Here is a 22,211-nt window from a genome sequence, read left to right as displayed (position 1 = left end):
CACCTTATAACTCTTCTGCGGTAAAATCTCATAACCCAACGAGTTATCTGCAGCTACCGCCACAACATATATTTTCAGTGATTTATGTTCCATTTCAGCGGTACAGTTGATAACCATGGCTATGAATGCTAAGAAACCAACCTTACTGAAACACGTTATTCCTATCACTCTCTATTGGCCTCGGCATACTCACAGGGAGCCTCTCAGGATCCCTTGAAACTGGACCCATCTTCCTCTACTACTCTCTTCACTGCCTATGAAGATTCCTTCAGAGAAAATGACTCAAGTAAAAGTGTAAATCACCCAGTAAATATTACTTGAGTAAAGTTTTAAAAGTTTCAGCAAATATACTGAAGTATCAACATGAAATGTAATTGATAAAATATACTTAAGTTCAAAAGTAAAAGTATAAATCATTTCAAATTCATTATATTAAGCAAACCAGACGGCACCATTTTCTTGTTTTTTTATTTGATTACGGATAGCCAGTGTCACACCAACTCTCAGACATAATTTGCAAAGGAAGCATTTGTGTTTAGTGAGTCTGTTAGATCAGAGGCAGTAGGGATGACCAGGGATGTTCTCTTGATAAGTGTGTGAATTAGAGCCTTCCCTGTAGCTCAGTTGGTAGAGCATGGTGTTTGCAACGCCAGGGTTGTGGGTTCGATTCCCACGGGGGGCCAGTACAAAAAAAAAAACAAAAAAAAACAAAAAAAAACAATGTATCAAATGTATGCATTCACTACTGTAAGTCGCTCTGGATAAGAGCGTCTGCTAAATGACTAAAATGTAAAATGTAGACCATTTTTTCTGTCCTGCTAATCATTCAAAATCTAACGAGTACTTTTGGGTGTCGGGGAAAATGTATGGAGTAAAAAGTACATTATTTTCTTTAGGAATGTAGTGAAGTGAAAGTTGAAATAAATAGAAGTAGTAAAGTAAAGATACCCCAAAATACTACTTAAGTAGTACTTTAAAGAATTTTTACATAAGTACTTTACACCACCAGCTAATGGCCGACATCGGGATCTCTTGTTGGGTTAATGAGGCAACTAGTCACACCTGTGACAGATCCTTTAAAAGGAGAGGTGGAAGAGGTAGACCATAACTCACAGACAACAGAGAGACAACCAGTGAATCCCTTGGAAGAGTGCAGAAGGTGAGCTTGTGATATTATTTAGTAGACTTGCTGCCTCTCAAATGGCGCGTTAATCTTATGTGGCCCTGGTCAAGTGTAGTGCACTATATATGACCCCCCTGAATTTAAGAGCATAGACTAATAGTTACCTTTGTAGTGAATAGAAGTCTCTGTCAAGATCTAGTCTGCTTCCCCTTCCCTGCGTAGTGCACTGTGGGCCCTCGTCAAAGGTGGTTCACTACATAAGGAATGAGGAGCCATTTGGGAAGGATTCATATTCCTGTGTGCCAGGCTCTTCAACCACATACAATAGATTAGATGATACCTGAATTTTAGTGGAAGAATCGTAGCGCGCCGTGTTGCCGATACTCGCTTGTTGGGGTCCTCAGGACTGGGTTTAGCAATTGTTGCATAAGTTTTGTACTTAACACAGGGTTTCCTCAACCTCTCCTCTAGTACCCACAGCCATTCCAGATGATTTAAAATGCTCAACTAATCTCGCTCTTGTTCGCTCTCTCTCTCTCAGGAGACTATCACCATGGCGATATTGACCATCATTCTGCTTGTTAGCACAGCTTTTGCTCTGGGAGGTAAGAGTGATGTACCTCACACTTACTCACCAACATTTGAATAAAAACGTTAGTGGGTGTTGATCTGTCCTATTCACACACGTACGTATTAATGTTTTGTTTCATAACCAGTTGTCCCTTGGGCAGCCATTATCAACCGTGACACTGGAGAGAAGGTTGTCTTGCTCAAGGGCACATAGACAGATATTTTAACTTGACATTCAGGGATTAAAACTAGGAACCTTTGTGTTACTGGCCCAACTCTCTAACCGCTAGGCTACCTGCCACTCCTCTTGTTCCAGAGATGTATATTGGTGTCTAGATGCTGGACTGAGGTATTCTGATATGAATGGTTTGATCATTCAACTGGATGTATGATTGGATTGTCAGGAAGTAACACTGACACAACTTACCCCCACTTTCAGTCTTAGTTTCATCAGCTGTTATACAAAAGACAGAAACTGAATTGACTGCACAGGGCTTTTAAACAAGTAGCGCAATTTCAGTATTTAGCCAGGAAGTACCTAGGTTACATCTGAAATGGAACATATTCCGTATAAAATACTTCTGACCAGGGCCCATATGGGACGCAACCCAAGATTCCGGCATGCATGTGCTGCAATGTTATGTCCACATTACAATCAATCTATGTTACCTGTGTCCAGATGCTACGTTACGACCCATGACCCCCTGTGAGCGTGCTAGATATGCCGCGACACATGGCCCAATTGGAGCCTACATCCCCACGTGTGACGCCGCTGGACGATACACCCCTAAGCAATGTTCGGGCTCTACAGGTTAACACGGACGCACATATACACACACTAAATTCTCCAATTCAGTTGAATGTTACAGTAAATATTGTATGTGCAACATGTCTATTTCTGGTAGGTTACTGTTGGTGTGTGACCACTACTGGACAGAAGATTCAGGGTACGGAGACTCCACCAGGCACTGCTATCAACTGCTAGCAACTGTTCCACCAAGGTGTGTGTATATACATACTCATTCACTAAATGTTATTTCTTTGCAGCTGATTCTGGATGTTAATGTTTTGTCTAATTGTAGATGAAAGGCGTTGGAATGAAGTCTTTGAAAAGACGGACAGTTGTCTTTACTGTACGACAGGAACTGATTCACGCCCCATATAAATGCATGAAGAAATCCAGAGATTAAACTGTTGATTTACTTACTTTATTGTTGGTGTGATTATCTGAACCAGTCCATTTCTGGGAAATGGAGGAAGGAGTAGGACTGTATTACCGGCAGTTACAAGAAATGAAGGCAGTCAAATTCCACGTGACCATTTAGTAATTAGGCTTCTCCAAGCTCTGATGCTGGTGATGGTCATTAGTTGCCTGGTACTCAGCACTCTATTGTCCCTCTAATCACTCTGACATCAATGCAAATGTAAAACATTTCATGAGCTCATGTTGCGCAACATTTCTATAACCTATGCAATTGTCTGAGAACTGCCTCATGGCTTCTATTAGAAAGAGGATCCCATCAGCTTTCTATAGGTTAGATCTACTATATTTGCAGTACCAGTCAAAAGTTTGAACACACCTACTCATTCCAGGGTTTTCATCTAATATTTTCAACTATGACATAACACATGGAATCACATCTTAAACCAAAATATATTGAGATTCTTCAAAGTAGCCACCCTTTGCCTTGACAGCTTTGTACACTCTTGGCATTCTCTCAACCAGATTCATGGAATGCATTTCAATTAACGGGTGTGACTTAATTTGTGGAATTTCTTTCCTCAATGCGTAAGAGCCGATCAGTTGTGACAAGGTAGGGGTGGTATACAGAAAATAGCCCTATTTGTTATTTTAAGCCCAAGAACAGCTCAATGCAAAGAGAAACAGCCCATTACTTTAAGACAGGAAGGTCAGTCAATGCGGAACATTGCACTTAAAGAAACGTTCAAAGTTCTTAGTCTCAAAAACCAAGAGCTACGATGACTCATGAGGCTCACCACAGGAAAGGAAGACCCAGAGTTACCTCTCTTGCAGAGGATATGTTCAATAGAGATACCAGTCTTAGAATATGTGTTTCACAGAGTTCAAGTAAGACACCTCAACATCAACTGTTCGGAGGAGACTGCGTGAATCAGGCCTTCATGTTCGAATTGCTACTACTTTCCGGAACAGACTATGGGAGGTGCACAGTACTACATGGAACTCTATTCCACATCAAGAAACTCATGCCAGCAGTAAGATTAGATAAAAAAAAACGGAGAAAAATACACTGAAGCAACACATGCATACAAACACACGATAACATACACACTACACCCATGTACGCTTGGATTTTGTGTTATAGATATGTGGTAGAGGCCTGAGGGCACACACTTAATATGTTGTGAAATCTGTTATGAATGTATGGTAATGTCTTTAAAATGTATAACTGCCTTGATTTTGCTGAACCCCAGGATGAGTAGCTTCTGCCTTGGCAGCAGCTAATGGGGATCCATAATAAATACTGCGTGGGCTGAGTCGTACTGCATTGGCTGAGTCCTTTATAAAAATATTTTATTAATTAATTTTTTTTACTTTATTGAATATTCGAAACATACAATATACTTGCAGTGAAGCCGCTCAATAACTACATCATCCCAGTCGTCCAACAGATTCCCATTCAGAGCGACACACAGAAGCATCCAGGGTCAATTCTCTGCTCAAGGGCATGTTGAGCCCTCCGTGTGGCTCAGTTGGTAGAGCTTGGTGTGATTCCCAGTACAAAAAAAAATGCATGAAATGTATGTATTCACTACTGTAAGTCGCTCTGGATAAGAGTGTCTGCTAAATGACTAAAATGTAAATGTAATGTTGGCCGATCTACCACCAGGCCAAAAACTTGATCCCGAACCCTCCAAGATCCCCCCCACAGTTCCCCAATAGCTGTCCCTCAACCATTCGAGACCCCTCCCACAGCCCCCCCAGGAAGAAAAATAATAAAAAATAAAAAATACAATTAATTCCATTCCCCACCCCCAAGAACCCCCCAATGCACCAACAACCATGAGAATGAACTAAAGAGAGAAAAAAGGAAAAGACAGAAGAAAACAGCAAACAACAATGCAATTTAAAACAAAGGATATCAAGGACAATTAAATCATAACAGCAACGCCAACTGTAAATGTTTGTGTGCATGTCTGGCACTATTACATGTATGTGTTTATTTGAATGAGAGTGTGTGTATATGCATGTTCACAAACACTTGCACGGCATCAGCCTCAGGCAAACCGGCATTTGTTGTAAAAACACTGCCACTTAGTGTCATTCAAATGTACTTTTTTAAATGTTTTATTTGGACTTTTATCTTTGACCATCATTCTATCTCCCACACAGCAACTCCACTCCCACTTGTCTCCAATTCCACATACCAACCCTCAGCTTCCCTCAGCCCATCCCATGTATCTCTGCTGGCCACCCACTTCGGGTTTCCACGCAACACATATCTTTCAACTATGCTGTGATGTTTAACGTACAATATCAATCTATGTAATCGAATAGAATCCACAGATTGCGAGTTGAAGATAAATACTTTTACTAAGAGTTTTAGTATATTAGTAATTGACTGCATTTTCAGCCATTCCTGAACCTGAGACCAGAAACAGGCTACCTGAGGGCAATACCAAAACAAATGGTCTATTGATTCTGTATCCTCACAACAAAATCTGCAGAGCTTCGATGATTCTATTACCCAAATATTCAGCATTTTGTTGGTAGCAAGAATTCTATATAATCATTTTAGCTGAAAAGCACGAAGTCTTGAATCTTGCATTTTATATATCAACTCAAATCTCTTCCCAACTATTTTGCAATCTGTATGGCGCAGTTGTCAACATCCTGGTCCTCAAATGAAACTGGTATACTTTCCTATTTATGCTATTTTTATTCCTCCGCAAGTTTTGATCCTTTATGTTGGGCAGACAGACCAGTTCCCTACCTCCTCCCGCTGCCACTTGCCTCCTCCATTTTTGGGGTAATACTGTAATCAATTGGTTGTACTCTTGGTCTGGAGCAGACCTTTCCTTACAATTCTGATAACTCCATGAAGGCCATAATTCTACCATTCCAATTTACAATATCATTTATGAACAAAATACCCTGTTCAAACATATTTCCCATAAATACAGGTATTTTATCAACCAGCACATTTGACTTCAGCCATAATATGTGTTGTAATATTTGTTTTATCTTTTCAGGGGGGTGACATAGAAATTGTAGCCAGCTTTGCAATGCTTGTTTGAAAAAGAGAGATACTTTGAAAAAAGTATCATTTTCAATTAATCGAAAATGAGACATGGCAATCTGCACAAAGGCAAAATGGCCATTTTTAACCTGTTAGGGCTAGGGGGCAGTATTTGCACAGCTGGATAAAAAAATGTACCCGATTTAATCTGGTTACTAATCCTACCCAGTAACTAGAATATGCATATACTTATTATATATGGATAGAAAACACCCTAAAGTTTCTAAAACTGGTTGAATGGTGTCTGTGAGTATAACAGAACTCATTTGGCAGGCAAAACCCTGAGACATTTTCTGACAGGAAGTGGATACCTGATGTGTTGTATTACCTTTAAACCTATGCCATTGAAAAACACAGGGGCTGAGGAATATTTTGGCACTTCCTATTGCTTCCACTAGATGTCACCAGCCTTTACAAAGTGTTTTGAGTCTTCTGGAGGGAGATCTAACCGAACAAGAGCCATGGAACGATGATGGCCCATTAGACACCTGGCGCGCGAGTTCAAGTTGGGTACCCTCGTTCCAATACGTTATAAAAGAGAATGCATTCGTCCACCTTGAATATTATTCATGTTCTGGTTCAAAAAGGCCCTAATGATTTATGCTATACAACGTTTGACATGTTTGAACGAACGTAAATATATTTTTTCCCCTCGTTCATGATGTGAAGTCCGGCGGGCTTAGATCATGTGCTAACAAGACGGAGATTTTTGGACATAAATGATGAGCTTTTTTGAACAAAACTACATTCGTTATGGACCTGTGATACCTGGAAGTGACATCTGATGAGGAGAATCAAAGGTAATGGATTATTTACATAGTATTTTCGATTTTAGATCTCCCCAACATGACGGCTAGTCTGTATCGCAACGCGTATTTTTCTGGGCGCAGTGCTCAGATTATTGCAAAGTGTGATTTCCCAGTAAGGTTATTTTTAAATCTGGCAAGTTGATTGCGTTCAAGAGATGTAAATCTATAATTCTTTAAATGACAATATAATATTTTACCAATGTTTTCTAATTTTAATTATTTAATTTGTGGTGCTGACTTGACTGCCGGTTATTGGAGGGAAACGATTTCCTCAACATCAATGCCATAGTAAAACGCTGTTTTTGGATATAAATATGAACTTGATAGAACTAAAAATGCATGCATTGTCTAACATAATGTCCTAGGAGTGTCATCTGATGGAGATTGTAAAAGGTTAGTGCATCATTTTAGCTGGTTTTATGGTTTTGGTGACCCTGTCTTTGAATTGACAAAACATTACACACAACTCTTGTAAATGTACTGTCCTAACATACTCTAAATTTATGCTTTCGCCGTAAAACCTTTTTGAAACCGTAAAACGTGGTTAGATTAAGGAGATGTTTATCCTCTCTGGGCTAGGCGGGACGAATTCGTCCCACCTACGTAACAGCCACTTGCAGCCTGTGGCGCAATTTTCAAAACCTTAAAAATCCTATTACTTCAATTTCTCAAACATATGACTATTTTACAGCTATTTAAAGACAAGACTCTCGTTAATCTAACCACACTGTCCGATTTCAAAAAGGCTTTACAACGAAAGCAAAACATTAGATTATGTCAGCAGAGTACCAAGCCACAAATAATCAGACACCCATTTTTCAAGCCAGCATATAATGTCACCAAAACCCAGAAGACAGCTAAATGCAGCACTCACCTTTGATGATCTTCATCAGATGACAACCCTAGGACATTATGTTATACAATACATGCATGTTTTGTTCAATCAAGTTCATATTTATATCAAAAACCAGCTTTTTACATTAGCATGTGACGTTCAGAACTAGCATACCCCCCGCAAACTTCCGGGGAATTTACTAACAGTTTGCTAAATTACTCACGATAAACGTTCACAAAAAGCATAACAATTATTTTAAGAATTATAGATACAGACCTCCTCTATGCACTCGATATGTCCGATTTTAAAATAGCTTTTTGGTGAAAGCACATTTTGCAATATTCTAAGTACATAGCCCAGGCATCACGGGCTCGCTATTTAGACACCCGGCAAGTTTAGCACTCACCAAAATCATATTTACTATTATAAAAGTTTCATTACCTTTTGTTGTCTTCGTCAGAATGCACACCCGGGACTGCTACTTCAATAACAAATGTTGGTTTGGTCCAAAATAATCCATCGTTATATCCGAATAGCGGCGTTTTGTTCGTGCGTTCCAGACACTATCCGAAATAGTAAAGAAGTGTCGCGCGCATGGTGCAATTCGTGACAATAAAATTCTAAATATTCCATTACCGTACTTCGAAGCATGTCAACCGCTGTTTAAAATCAATTTTTACGCCATTTTTCTCGTAGAAAAGCGATAATATTCCGACAGGGAATCTCCTTTTCGGCAAACAGAGGAAAAAATCACAAAGGCGGGGGCGGTCGGGTCACGCGCATAAGCCCAGAGTCCCTTGATCGGCCACTTGAGAAAGGCGATAATGTGTTTCAGCCTGGGGCTGGAATGACGACATTCTGTTTTTTCCCGGGCTCTGAGCGCCTATGGAAGACGTGGGAAGTGTCACGTTAGAGCAGAGATCCTTAGTAAAAGATAGAGATGGAAAAGAAGTTCAAGAAATGGTCAGACAGGCCACTTCCTGTAAAGGAATCTCTCAGGTTTTGACCTGCCATTTGAGTTCTGTTATACTCACAGACACCATTCAAACAGTTTTAGAAACTTTAGGGTGTTTTCTATCCATATGTAATAAGTATATGCATATTCTAGTTACTGGGTAGGAGTGGTAACCAGATTAAATCGGGTATGTTTTTTATCCAGCCGTGTCAATACTGCCCCCTAGCCCTAACAGGTTAAAACAAATCTAACAATGGAGCTTTTAGTATATAAAAAAAACACTTGATATACCTCTACCGGTATGCCATCAAGCCCTGGGATTTTCCCAGACTGAAAGGATTTAATAGTTTCAAAACGTTTTTCTTCTGTAATTTGGTCTTCGCACTGATCTTTCTGTACATTTGTTAATTTTCCAGTTTTTATATTATTTGGAAAGAATTGCTTACCATAATACGGAAAAAAAAATGTATGAAATGTACGAAATGCATGCATTCACTACTGTAAGTCGCTCTGGATAAGAGCATCTGCTAAATGTTCAAATTTAAATGTAAATGTACAATCTTCATTCAGTGGGAAAGGATGAGACGGAAAAGTGAACATCTGCCTAAAATAATTAGCTTCCTCTTCTAAAATATCATTGGGAGAATCATAGATGACTCCGTCTTCAGTAACGATTTTATGCAAATCATTTTTGTTAGCGTTCCTGTATGGGAGATTCAGGAATAATTGCTGCATTTTTCTCCATATTCCATACACTTTGCTTTATTTTTGTAATAGATTACATTAGATTGTTCTTGAATAAGTTCCACATGTTCGATTTGTTTTTTCTCTAACTTATTTTGTACCTCTGTAGTATATTTTTTTATTGCTATCTACCTGTACTATTAGTTCATGGATTTCCCTTGTTAGTCTTGTCTCTTTAGCCAGAAACAGTTTTTTTATGGGTGGTGGTCCCCAACAACAAGATATGGGTGGTCCCCAGTCCACCTGGCCATGCTGATGCTCCAGTTTCAACTGTTCTGCTGCGGCTATCGAGCCCTGACCTGTTCACCGGACGTGCTACCTGTCCCAGACCTGCTGTTTTCAACTCTCTAGAGACAGCAGGAGCGATAGAGATACTCTGAATGATCGACAACAACTGTGATTATTATTATTTGACCCTGCTGGTCATCTATGAACATTTGAACATCTTAGCCATGTTCTGTTATAATCTCCACCTGGCACAGCCAGAAGAGGACTGGCCACCCCTCATAGCCTGGTTCCTCTCTAGGTTTCTTCCTAGGTTCTGGCATTTCTAGGGAGTTTTTCCTATCCACCGTGCTTCTACACCTGCAATGCTTGCTGTTTGGGGTTTTAGGCTGGGTTTCTGTACAGCACTTTGTGACATCAGCTGACGTAAGATGGGCTTTATCAATCAATTTGATTGATTCGATTGATTGCATGTGACGCACAATCCAGCTACGCTCTGAAGATGCAAGTCTACATGGGCTAGGATGCAAGTCTACGTGAGCTGAGTTCTACCGCATGGGCTTTGTCCTACAGCAGGCCGGCAGCCTGGGAAAACGGGACACTATCGTTCATCACACCTTATAACTCTAATGCGGTAAAATCTCATAACCCAACGAGTTATCTGCAACTACCGCCACAACATATATTTTCAGTGATTTATGTTCCATTTCTGCGGTACAGTTGATAACCATGGCTATGAATGCTAAGAAACCAACCTTACTGAAACACATGTTATTCCTATCACTCTCTATTGGCCTCGGCATACTCACATGGAGCCTCTCAGGATCCCTTGAAACTGGACCCATCTTCCTCTACTACTCTCTTCACTGCCTATGAAGATTCCTTCAGAGAAAATGACTCAAGTAAAAGTGTAAATCACCCAGTAAATATTACTTGAGTAAAGTTTTAAAAGTTTCAGCAAATATACTGAAGTATCAACATGAAATGTAATTGATAAAATATACTTAAGTTCAAAAGTAAAAGTATAAATCATTTCAAATTCATTATATTAAGCAAACCAGACGGCACCATTTACTTGTTTTTTTATTTGATTACGGATAGCCAGTGTCACACCAACTCTCAGACATAATTTGCAAAGGAAGCATTTGTGTTTAGTGAGTCTGTTAGATCAGAGGCAGTAGGGATGACCAGGGATGTTCTCTTGATAAGTGTGTGAATTAGACCATTTTTTCTGTCCTGCTAATCATTCAAAATCTAACGAGTACTTTTGGGTGTCGGGGAAAATGTATGGAGTAAAAAGTACATTATTTTCTTTAGGAATGTAGTGAAGTGAAAGTTGAAATAAATAGAAGTAGTAAAGTAAAGATACCCCAAAATACTACTTAAGTAGTACTTTAAAGAATTTTTACATAAGTACTTTACACCACCAGCTAATGGCCGACATCGGGATCTCTTGTTGGGTTAATGAGGCAACTAGTCACACCTGTGACAGATCCTTTAAAAGGAGAGGTGGAAGAGGTAGACCATAACTCACAGACAACAGAGAGACAACCAGTGAATCCCTTGGAAGAGTGCAGAAGGTGAGCTTGTGATATTATTTAGTAGACTTGCTGCCTCTCAAATGGCACGTTAATCTTATGTGGCCCTGGTCAAGTGTAGTGCACTATATATGACCCCCCTGAATTTAAGAGCATAGACTAATAGTTACCTTTGTAGTGAATAGAAGTCTCTGTCAAGATCTAGTCTGCTTCCCCTTCCCTGCGTAGTGCACTGTGGGCCCTCGTCAAAGGTGGTTCACTACATAAGGAATGAGGAGCCATTTGGGAAGGATTCATATTCCTGTGTGCCAGGCTCTTCAACCACATACAATAGATTAGATGATACCTGAATTTTAGTGGAAGAATCGTAGCGCGCCGTGTTGCCGATACTCGCTTGTTGGGGTCCTCAGGACTGGGTTTAGCAATTGTTGCATAAGTTTTGTACTTAACACAGGGTTTCCTCAACCTCTCCTCTAGTACCCACAGCCATTCCAGATGATTTAAAATGCTCAACTAATCTCGCTCTTGTTCGCTCTCTCTCTCTCAGGAGACTATCACCATGGCGATATTGACCATCATTCTGCTTGTTAGCACAGCTTTTGCTCTGGGAGGTAAGAGTGATGTACCTCACACTTACTCACCAACATTTGAATAAAAACGTTAGTGGGTGTTGATCTGTCCTATTCACACACGTACGTATTAATGTTTTGTTTCATAACCAGTTGTCCCTTGGGCAGCCATTATCAACCGTGACACTGGAGAGAAGGTTGTCTTGCTCAAGGGCACATAGACAGATATTTTAACTTGACATTCAGGGATTAAAACTAGGAACCTTTGTGTTACTGGCCCAACTCTCTAACCGCTAGGCTACCTGCCACTCCTCTTGTTCCAGAGATGTATATTGGTGTCTAGATGCTGGACTGAGGTATTCTGATATGAATGGTTTGATCATTCAACTGGATGTATGATTGGATTGTCAGGAAGTAACACTGACACAACTTACCCCCACTTTCAGTCTTAGTTTCATCAGCTGTTATACAAAAGACAGAAACTGAATTGACTGCACAGGGCTTTTAAACAAGTAGCGCAATTTCAGTATTTAGCCAGGAAGTACCTAGGTTACATCTGAAATGGAACATATTCCGTATAAAATACTTCTGACCAGGGCCCATATGGGACGCAACCCAAGATTCCGGCATGCATGTGCTGCAATGTTATGTCCACATTACAATCAATCTATGTTACCTGTGTCCAGATGCTACGTTACGACCCATGACCCCCTGTGAGCGTGCTAGATATGCCGCGACACATGGCCCAATTGGAGCCTACATCCCCACGTGTGACGCCGCTGGACGATACACCCCTAAGCAATGTTCGGGCTCTACAGGTTAACACGGACGCACATATACACACACTAAATTCTCCAATTCAGTTGAATGTTACAGTAAATATTGTATGTGCAACATGTCTATTTCTGGTAGGTTACTGTTGGTGTGTGACCACTACTGGACAGAAGATTCAGGGTACGGAGACTCCACCAGGCACTGCTATCAACTGCTAGCAACTGTTCCACCAAGGTGTGTGTATATACATACTCATTCACTAAATGTTATTTCTTTGCAGCTGATTCTGGATGTTAATGTTTTTTGTCTAATTGTAGATGAAAGGCGTTGGAATGAAGTCTTTGAAAAGACGGACAGTTGTCTTTACTGTACGACAGGAACTGATTCACGCCCCATATAAATGCATGAAGAAATCCAGAGATTAAACTGTTGATTTACTTACTTTATTGTTGGTGTGATTATCTGAACCAGTCCATTTCTGGGAAATGGAGGAAGGAGTAGGACTGTATTACCGGCAGTTACAAGAAATGAAGGCAGTCAAATTCCACGTGACCATTTAGTAATTAGGCTTCTCCAAGCTCTGATGCTGGTGATGGTCATTAGTTGCCTGGTACTCAGCACTCTATTGTCCCTCTAATCACTCTGACATCAATGCAAATGTAAAACATTTCATGAGCTCATGTTGCGCAACATTTCTATAACCTATGCAATTGTCTGAGAACTGCCTCATGGCTTCTATTAGAAAGAGGATCCCATCAGCTTTCTATAGGTTAGATCTACTATATTTGCAGTACCAGTCAAAAGTTTGAACACACCTACTCATTCCAGGGTTTTCATCTAATATTTTCAACTATGACATAACACATGGAATCACATCTTAAACCAAAATATATTGAGATTCTTCAAAGTAGCCACCCTTTGCCTTGACAGCTTTGTACACTCTTGGCATTCTCTCAACCAGATTCATGGAATGCATTTCAATTAACGGGTGTGACTTAATTTGTGGAATTTCTTTCCTCAATGCGTAAGAGCCGATCAGTTGTGACAAGGTAGGGGTGGTATACAGAAAATAGCCCTATTTGTTATTTTAAGCCCAAGAACAGCTCAATGCAAAGAGAAACAGCCCATTACTTTAAGACAGGAAGGTCAGTCAATGCGGAACATTGCACTTAAAGAAACGTTCAAAGTTCTTAGTCTCAAAAACCAAGAGCTACGATGACTCATGAGGCTCACCACAGGAAAGGAAGACCCAGAGTTACCTCTCTTGCAGAGGATATGTTCAATAGAGATACCAGTCTTAGAATATGTGTTTCACAGAGTTCAAGTAAGACACCTCAACATCAACTGTTCGGAGGAGACTGCGTGAATCAGGCCTTCATGTTCGAATTGCTGCCAAGATACTACTTTCCGGAACAGACTATGGGAGGTGCACAGTACTACATGGAACTCTATTCCACATCAAGAAACTCATGCCAGCAGTAAGATTAGATTTAAAAAAACGGATAAAAATACACTGAAGCAACACATGCATACAAACACACGATAACATACACCCATGTACGCTTGGATTTTGTGTTATAGATATGTGGTAGAGGCCTGAGGGCACACACTTAATATGTTGTGAAATCTGTTATGAATGTATGGTAATGTCTTTAAAATGTATAACTGCCTTGATTTTGCTGAACCCCAGGATGAGTAGCTTCTGCCTTGGCAGCAGCTAATGGGGATCCATAATAAATACTGCATTGGCTGAGTCCTTTTTTATTAAAATATTTTATTAATTATTTTTTTTTACTTTATTGAATATTCGAAACATACAATATACTTGCAGTGAAGCCGATCAATAACTACATCATCCCAGTCGTCCAACAGATTCCCATTCAGAGCGACACACAGAAGCATCCAGGGTCAATTCTCTGCTCAAGGGCATGTTGAGCCCTCCCTGTGGCTCAGTTGGTAGAGCTTGGTGTGTGCAATGCCAGGGTTGTGGGTTCGATTCCCAGTACAAAAAAAAAATGCATGAAATGAAATGTATGTATTCACTACTGTAAGTCGCTCTGGATAAGAGTGTCTGCTAAATGACTAAAATGTAAATGTAATGTTGGCCGATCTACCACCAGGCCAAAAACTTGATCCCGAACCCTCCAATATCCCCCCCACAGTTCCCCAATAGCTGTCCCTCAACCATTCGAGACCCCTCCCACAGCCCCCCCAGGAAGAAAATAATAAAAAATACAATTAATTCCATTCCCCACCCCCAAGAACCCCCCAATGCACCAACAACCATGAGAATGAACTAAAGAGAGAAAAAAGGAAAAGACAGAAGAAAACAGCAAACAACAACGCAATTTAAAACAAAGGATATCAAGGACAATTAAATCATAACAGCAACGCCAACTGTAAATGTTTGTGTGCATGTCTGGCACTATTACATGTATGTGTTTATTTGAATGAGAGTGTGTGTATATGCATGTTCACAAACACTTGCACGGCATCAGCCTCAGGCAAACCGGCATTTGTTGTAAAAACACTGCCACTTAGTGTCATTCAAATGTACTTTTTTAAATGTTTTATTTGGACTTTTATCTTTGACCATCATTCTATCTCCCACACAGCAACTCCACTCCCACTTGTCTCCAATTCCACATACCAACCCTCAGCTTCCCTCAGCCCATCCCATGTATCTCTGCTGGCCACCCACTTCGGGTTTCCACGCAACACATATCTTTCAACTATGCTGTGATGTTTAACGTACAATATCAATCTATGTAATCGAATAGAATCCACAGATTGCGAGTTGAAGATAAATACTTTTACTAAGAGTTTTAGTATATTAGTAATTGACTGCATTTTCAGCCATTCCTGAACCTGAGACCAGAAACAGGCTACCTGAGGGCAATACCAAAACAAATGGTCTATTGATTCTGTATCCTCACAACAAAATCTGCAGAGCTTCGATGATTTTATTACCCAAATATTCAGCATTTTGTTGGTAGCAAGAATTCTATATAATCATTTTAGCTGAAAAGCACGAAGTCTTGAATCTTGTGTTTCATATATCAACTCAAATCTCTTCCCAACTATTTTGCAATCTGTATGGCGCAGTTGTCAACATCCTGGTCCTCAAATGAAACTGGTATACTTTCCTATTTATGCTATTTTTATTCCTCCGCAAGTTTTGATCCTTTATGTTGGGCAGACAGACCAGTTCCCTACCTCCTCCCGCTGCCACTTGCCTCCTCCATTTTTGGGGTAATGCTGTAATCAATTGGTTGTACTCTTGGATTGAGCAGACCTTTCCTTACAGTTCTGATAACTCCATGAAGGCCATAATTCTACCATTCCAATTTACAATATCATTTATGAACAAAATACCCTGTTCAAACATATTTCCCATAAATACAGGTATTTTATCAACCAGCACATTTGACTTCAGCCATAATATGTGTTGTAATATTTGTTTTATCTTTTCAGGGGGGTGACATAGAACTTGTAGCCAGCTCTGCAATGCTTGTTTGAAAAAGAGAGATACTTTGAAAAAAGTATCATTTTCAATTAATCGAAAATGAGACATGGCAATCTGCACAAAGGCAAAATGGCCATTTTTAAACAATGGATGAGCTTTTCTTAGTAATCTACTTGAGAACCATATAGGGTTCAAGTAAAACCTTTGAATGAGTGAAGCTTTTAGAGAGAGGTTTAGTGCTTTTATGTTGAATAATCTCAACCCACCCAATTCATATTCATTATATAGATGGGCACATTCTATTTTGAAATTCATTGTGTAGAGCTTATTTATATCTTTTGTGATATGAATACTGAGTATGTCCACTTCACCATCAGCCCATTTTATGGGTAAACTGCAGGATAATGTAAAAGTCGAATTTTTGAAGGATTCAATACATAATATTGAACACTTATCATAATTAGGTTTATGTCCAGAGAGTACAGAAAAGTTATCTAGATCTTCAATGACACATTGCAGAGATCTAGCTTGCGGACTTAATTTAAAACTTGAGCCATCGAAATACATGGACACCTTTGTTTTAAACCTTGGATATCTAATCCTCTAATGTTGTTATTGGATCTGATTTTCATAGCTAACATTTCGATGGCCATAACGAATAGATATGGTGACCACGGACACCCTTGTTTATTCCTCTTGACAATTCAAAACTCTCTGAGAAGTAGCCGTTATTTTACACCTGGGGTTGCTATACATTATTTTTACCCATTTTATAAGAGAATTGCCGAAATTGAAAAAATCCAGGCATTTATAAATAAAATCCAGTTTTACTTTATCAAATGCCTTTTCAAAATCCGCTATAAATACCATTCCTGGCTTATTATACGTTTCATGTTCTATTATGTCTAGTAGTTGTCGTATATAATCTCCAATGTATCGTCCATGTAAAAAAAAATGTCTGATCATGATGAACAATACCAGGTAAAACCCTTTAAATTCTGAGTGCTATGCATTTTGCTAGTATTTTTACATCACAACATTGAAGTGTAAGGGGCCTCCAGTTTTTTAGATAGACTGGGTCTTTATATTTGCCATCTGGGTAGTGTTTTAATAATAGAGAAATCAGACCTTCCTGCTGAATACCTGACAAACTACCATTTCTATAGGAGTAGTTAAAACAAATCTAACAATGGAGCTTTTAGTATATAACAAAAAAAACTTGATATACCTCTACCGGTATGCCATCAAGCCCTGGGATTTTCCCAGACTGAAAGGATTTAACCTCTATGGGCTATGTGGGACGCAAGCGTCCCACCCGTGGTGCACTCCATCAACAGCAGGTGCATTTCAAGAGCGGCAAATTTGAATCCAAATAAATGTCAAAATTCAAATTTTTCAAACATACAACTATTTTACACCCTTTGAAAGATAAACATCTCCTTAATCTAACCACGTTTTACGATTTCAAAAAGGTTTTACGGCGAAAGCATAAATTTAGAGTATGTTAGGACAGTACATTTACAAGAGTTGTGTGTAATGTTGTGCCAATTCAAAGACAGGCGTCACCAAAACCATAAAATCAGCTAAAATTATGCACTAACCTTTTACAATCTCCAACAGATGACACTCCTAGGACATTGTGTTAGACAATGCATGCATTTTTAGTTCTATCAAGTTCATATTTATATCCAAAAACAGCGTTTTACTGTGGCGTTGATGTTCAGGAAATCGTTTCCCTCCAATAACCGGCATTCAAGTCAGCACCACAAATTAAATAATTAAAATGAGAAAACATTGGTAAAATATTATATTGTCATTTAAAGAATTATAGATTTACATCTCTTGAACGCAATCAACTTGCCAGATTTAAAAATAACCTTACTGGGAAATCACACTTTGCAATAATCTGAGCACTGCGCCCAGAAAAATACGCGTTGCGATACAGACTAGCCGCCATGTTGGGGAGATCTAAAATCGAAAATACTATGTAAATAATCCATTACCTTTGATTCTCTTCATCAGATGTCACTTCCAGGTATCACAGGTCCATAACGAATGTAGTTTTGTTCAAAAAAGCTCATCATTTATGTCCAAAAATCTCCGTCTTGTTAGCACATGATCTAAGCCCGCCGGACTTCACTTCATGAACGAGGGGAAAAAATATATTTACGTTCGTTCAAACATGTCAAACGTTGTATAGCATAAATCATTAGGGCCTTTTTTAACCAGAACATGAATAATATTCAAGGTGGACGAATGCATTCTCTTTTATAACGTATTGGAACGAGGGTACCCAACATGAACTCGCGCGCCAGGTGTCTAATGGGCCATCATCGTTCCATGGCTCTTGTTCGGTCAGATCTCCCTCCAGAAGACTCAAAACACTTTGTAAAGGCTGGTGACATCTAGTGGAAGCAATAGGAAGTGCCAAAATATTCCTCAGCCCCTGTGTTTTTCAATGGCATAGGTTTAAAGGTAATACAACACATCAGGTATCCACTTCCTGTCAGAAAATGTCTCAGGGTTTTGCCTGCCAAATGAGTTCTGTTATACTCACAGACACCATTCAAACAGTTTTAGAAACTTTAGGGTGTTTTCTATCCATATATAATAAGTATATGCATATTCTAGTTACTGGGTAGGATTAGTAACCAGATTAAATCGGGTACATTTTTTTATCCAGCCGTGCAAATACTGCCCCCTAGCCCTAACAGGTTAACCTGTTGAGGATCCCTTGCTCTATTAAGCCCGGTATCGGGATTGTTTGACAACATCCGGCGAAATATGACATTAACCATTCTTGAAAATACATGTGTCTTACACCCTTCAAAAGATTAGAATGTTGGTAATCAAACTCCGTTGTCCGATTTAAAATAGCTAATACAGAGATAAAATTGCATGCTTTTCTTTGAGAAGAGCGAAAAACAACAACAAACTTTTTCTGCCATGACAGGTATGACACATTCACATCCGACGGTAAAAATATGACATACATTTTGATATCTTGCTCTTATTTCTCATCCTGGCGGTCCCAGTGATCAAATGAAGTGCCGTTTTCTTTGATAAAATCCATTTCTATAGCCTAACACGAAACATTTTGTAAACCGCTTGTGTCGTGAATTCTGTGTCTATCAACTTTTGACGATGCGTTTGGTCTAATTACACACACTAAGCAGACGTGTATCTAGTCATGGTTGGTTTCGTTGCAATCCTCTGGATGTTTGTAACACAGCCAAACTTGCTGTTTTTTTTTTGTGGGGCATATTGACCGAGATAATCTGATTTGAAGACAACGAGCAATGACGTCATTACGCACCAATAATATTCGCGATGTTTTGTTGATTGACAGTATTTTTGTCCAATGGTCATAGATTTTTTTGAAATCTTGCTTGGTAGATAGCCAATGAGCTGAGGGTAAAGCCAGTATGGGATGGTTATGGGTTGGAACACCAGCCCTTATCAGTAAATGCACGCGTAACGAACTTCATTCGTTCTTGAAGATCCGACTTGTTGCAGGCTTACACCGTTACGCACAGTTGTATTTTGTGAAGAGTAGTTTCAGCGATTTTTAGCGATTCCAAAGAAAATATCATGGCGATGAAATCTGGAAAAGCGAAGTCTAAGGTTAACTTTACTGATTTGCAAATTTTAGAAGAAATGGATAGAGAAAGTGAGACCGAATATTTGCTTGACGATGACTCGTCATCCAGCCATAGCTTTGATTCGGAAGCTGAAGAACTGTTTCTACAGGGAGAGGACATTCTTCTGGATCGGTGAGTACGAATGCCATTGTTTGTAATATAAATAAGTTGTAATTTTTTGGCAAAATAGTTTTTTTGTGTAATTTGTTGGGGGAGAACAGCAAAAAAACACATGGCCACTGTTGGGGGAGGGCAGGCAGGCAGGCCCACAACGGTCATAGTTGAATGAAACAGCACTTGACCATAGTGACTGCTCTATATATTACATATGACCCATAACCTATGTGTTTGTTTTTGGTGAATGTGTGTGTGTATGATGCATTACATTTTTTATAAAAATATAATGGGGTCGTAGAACAGCAAAAAAGCACATGGCCACTGTTGGGGGAGGGCAGGCAGGCAGGCCCACAACGGTCATAGTTGAATGAAACAGCACTTGACCATAGTGACTGCTCTATATGACCCATAACCTATGTGTTTGTTTGGGTGAATGTGTGTGTGTGTGTGTATGTATGCATTACATATTTTATAAAAATAGAATGGGGTCGTAGAACAGCAAAAAAGCACATGGCCACTGTTGGGGGAGGGCAGGCAGGCAGGCCCACAATGGTCATAGTTGAATGAAACAGCACTTGACCATAGTGACTGCTCTATATGACCCATAACCTATGTGTTTGTTTGGGTGAGTGTGTGTGTGTGTGTATGTATGCATTACATATTTTATAAAAATAGAATGGGGTCGTAGAACAGCAAAAAAGCACATGGCCACTGTTGGGGGAGGGCAGGCAGGCAGGCCCACAACGGTCATAGTTGAATGAAACAGCACTTGACCATAGTGACTGCTCTATATGACCCATAACCTATGTGTTTGTTTGGGTGAGTGTGTGTGTGTGTATGTATGCATTACATATTTTATAAAAATAGAATGGGGTAGAACATGTGTTTATTTTACGTGATGATACAAGGCTCATATATAACAAATATTTTTTGAAATGTTTTCTTTCAGTGGTAGCGACTCTGACTGGGAGCCCCCGGTGTCAAGGTGCCCATCCCCCGATGAAGCTGGTTCGTCCAGCCAGAGACCTGCTGCCTCTGGCGCCACACCTACCCCCGCCCGGCCATCTCGAGGTGGGAAGAAGTCAAATAAGCGGAGGAAGGGAACCGTGGAACCTGCTGGCAGAGAGGTAGATGAGCGTTGGCACACTGTGCTGGTGGAGGATGAAGATCAAGTTCCACCAGTATTTTGGCCGAAAAGGCAGCCTGGGCCACAACTGGACATGACAGCGAAGTACAGCCCCCTTCAACTATTTCAGCTGTTTTTCACCCCGTCAGTTATTGATTCACTTGTGTGCAACACCAACAAGTATGGAGCAAAAAAGCTAGCAGGCAAGAAAGATGCATGGAAGCCCATTTTCATGCAAGAGCTTTTCTGCTTCCTTTCAATTGTAATTTACATGGGGCTGGTGAAGCTGAAATCCCTCAAGGCTTACTGGAAAACATCCCCGCTCTATCAACTGCCTTTCCCACCCACTGTGATGTCCTGTAAAAGGTTTTTATATATCTTACGGGCGCTTCACATCAGTGACCCTAAAGTTGATGAGGCCAATGACAAGAGGAGAGGCACCGCAAAGTTTGATAAGCTATGTAAAATCAAACCTCTCTACCCCAGCATGGTTGAGGCCTGCAAGACTTATTTTCAGCCCGCCCAGAACTTGTCAATTGATGAGAGGATGGTAGCCTCAAAGGCCCGAATCAGTCTAAAGCAATACATGCGGAACAAACCAACAAAATGGGGATACAAGCTGTTTGTTTTGGCGGATTCTGTGTGTGCGTACACCTGCAATTTTTTTGTTTATGAGGGGAAAAGCTCTTTTGCAACCGGTAAGGGACTGAGTTATGACTCTGTGATGGATCTGTTGGATTTTAAACTTCTGGGGAGTGGCTACAAACTCTGTGGACAATTTTTACACAAGCCCTGCCCTTTTCACAGACCTCAGGAAGCTGAATGTGTGGGCTTGTGGCACCATTCGGTCCAACAGAGTGGGTTTTCCGAAGACGAAGGTGAATGACATGCCTAAGCGGGCTGAGCGGGGAGCGATACGATGGATTCGCCAAGATGGCCTGCTCTTCGTGAAGTGGATGGATACCAGAGAGGTGGTGATGTGCAGTACTATCCACAAGTCCTTCAGTGGCGATCACGTCGTTAGGCGTGTGAAGGGCGCTACTGGGGAATGGGCCACAAAACATGTCCCCATTCCTGCGGCTATCAAGGATTACAACAAGGGCATGGGAGGTGTGGACCTTTCAGACGCACTGATCGGATATTACAATGTTCTCCACAAGACCATGAAATGGTACAAGACATTGTTTTATCACTTCATCGACATTGCTGTCGTCAATTCCTTCATACTCCAGAAGGAAATGGCTAAGAGCTGTGGACAGCCCCCCATCTCCCAGCTAGCCTTCAGGGAGCAGCTCATCCAGGAGCTTGCAGACTACAGCACAAAGTCAACTGCATCACCTTCTGCCCCCTCTACCCCTGCCCCCTATACTCCGGCCGCCAGTAGTGTTCACATGCCGAAGTTTATAACAGCAGGGATGAATGTGCCTCCGGGCCAAAAG

The 22,211-nt window shown here is 40.3% G+C and overlaps 2 protein-coding genes across 2 annotated transcripts; both read left to right on the top strand.

Moving 5' to 3' along the window:
- The first annotated feature begins 1,122 nt into the window (after positions 1-1,122).
- LOC145861675 (equistatin-like) lies at positions 1,123-2,899 on the top strand. The gene is made up of 5 exons (XM_082964525.1): positions 1,123-1,159; positions 1,665-1,728; positions 2,373-2,504; positions 2,599-2,694; positions 2,776-2,899. Exons 2-4 carry the CDS (start codon positions 1,677-1,679, stop codon positions 2,676-2,678), a joined length of 264 nt encoding a protein of 87 aa, XP_082820651.1. The 5' UTR covers positions 1,123-1,159; positions 1,665-1,676; the 3' UTR covers positions 2,679-2,694; positions 2,776-2,899.
- Positions 2,900-11,084: 8,185 nt separating this feature from the next.
- LOC145861673 (equistatin-like) lies at positions 11,085-12,863 on the top strand. The gene is made up of 5 exons (XM_082964523.1): positions 11,085-11,121; positions 11,627-11,690; positions 12,335-12,466; positions 12,561-12,656; positions 12,740-12,863. Exons 2-4 carry the CDS (start codon positions 11,639-11,641, stop codon positions 12,638-12,640), a joined length of 264 nt encoding a protein of 87 aa, XP_082820649.1. The 5' UTR covers positions 11,085-11,121; positions 11,627-11,638; the 3' UTR covers positions 12,641-12,656; positions 12,740-12,863.
- The last annotated feature ends 9,348 nt before the right edge of the window (positions 12,864-22,211 follow it).

The sequence above is a fragment of the Salmo salar genome, chromosome 18 (genome assembly GCF_965601325.2).
Source record: "Salmo salar chromosome 18, fSalSal1, whole genome shotgun sequence".
Lineage (NCBI taxonomy): Eukaryota > Metazoa > Chordata > Actinopteri > Salmoniformes > Salmonidae > Salmo > Salmo salar.
Note: the sequence above shows the minus strand (reverse complement) of the source record. Positions and strands in the feature narration are given on the sequence as shown.

Excerpts from the sequence above, each read along its gene's own strand:
- LOC145861675 (XM_082964525.1), top strand. The coding sequence starts at position 1,677 with ATGGCGATATTGACCATCATTCTGCTTGTTAGCACAGCTTTTGCTCTG. Across the intron at positions 1,729-2,372 it reads CACAGCTTTTGCTCTGGGAG|ATGCTACGTTACGACCCATG; the intron begins GTAAGAGTGATG and ends ACCTGTGTCCAG. Across the intron at positions 2,505-2,598 it reads GCAATGTTCGGGCTCTACAG|GTTACTGTTGGTGTGTGACC; the intron begins GTTAACACGGAC and ends TATTTCTGGTAG.
- LOC145861673 (XM_082964523.1), top strand. The coding sequence starts at position 11,639 with ATGGCGATATTGACCATCATTCTGCTTGTTAGCACAGCTTTTGCTCTG. Across the intron at positions 11,691-12,334 it reads CACAGCTTTTGCTCTGGGAG|ATGCTACGTTACGACCCATG; the intron begins GTAAGAGTGATG and ends ACCTGTGTCCAG. Across the intron at positions 12,467-12,560 it reads GCAATGTTCGGGCTCTACAG|GTTACTGTTGGTGTGTGACC; the intron begins GTTAACACGGAC and ends TATTTCTGGTAG.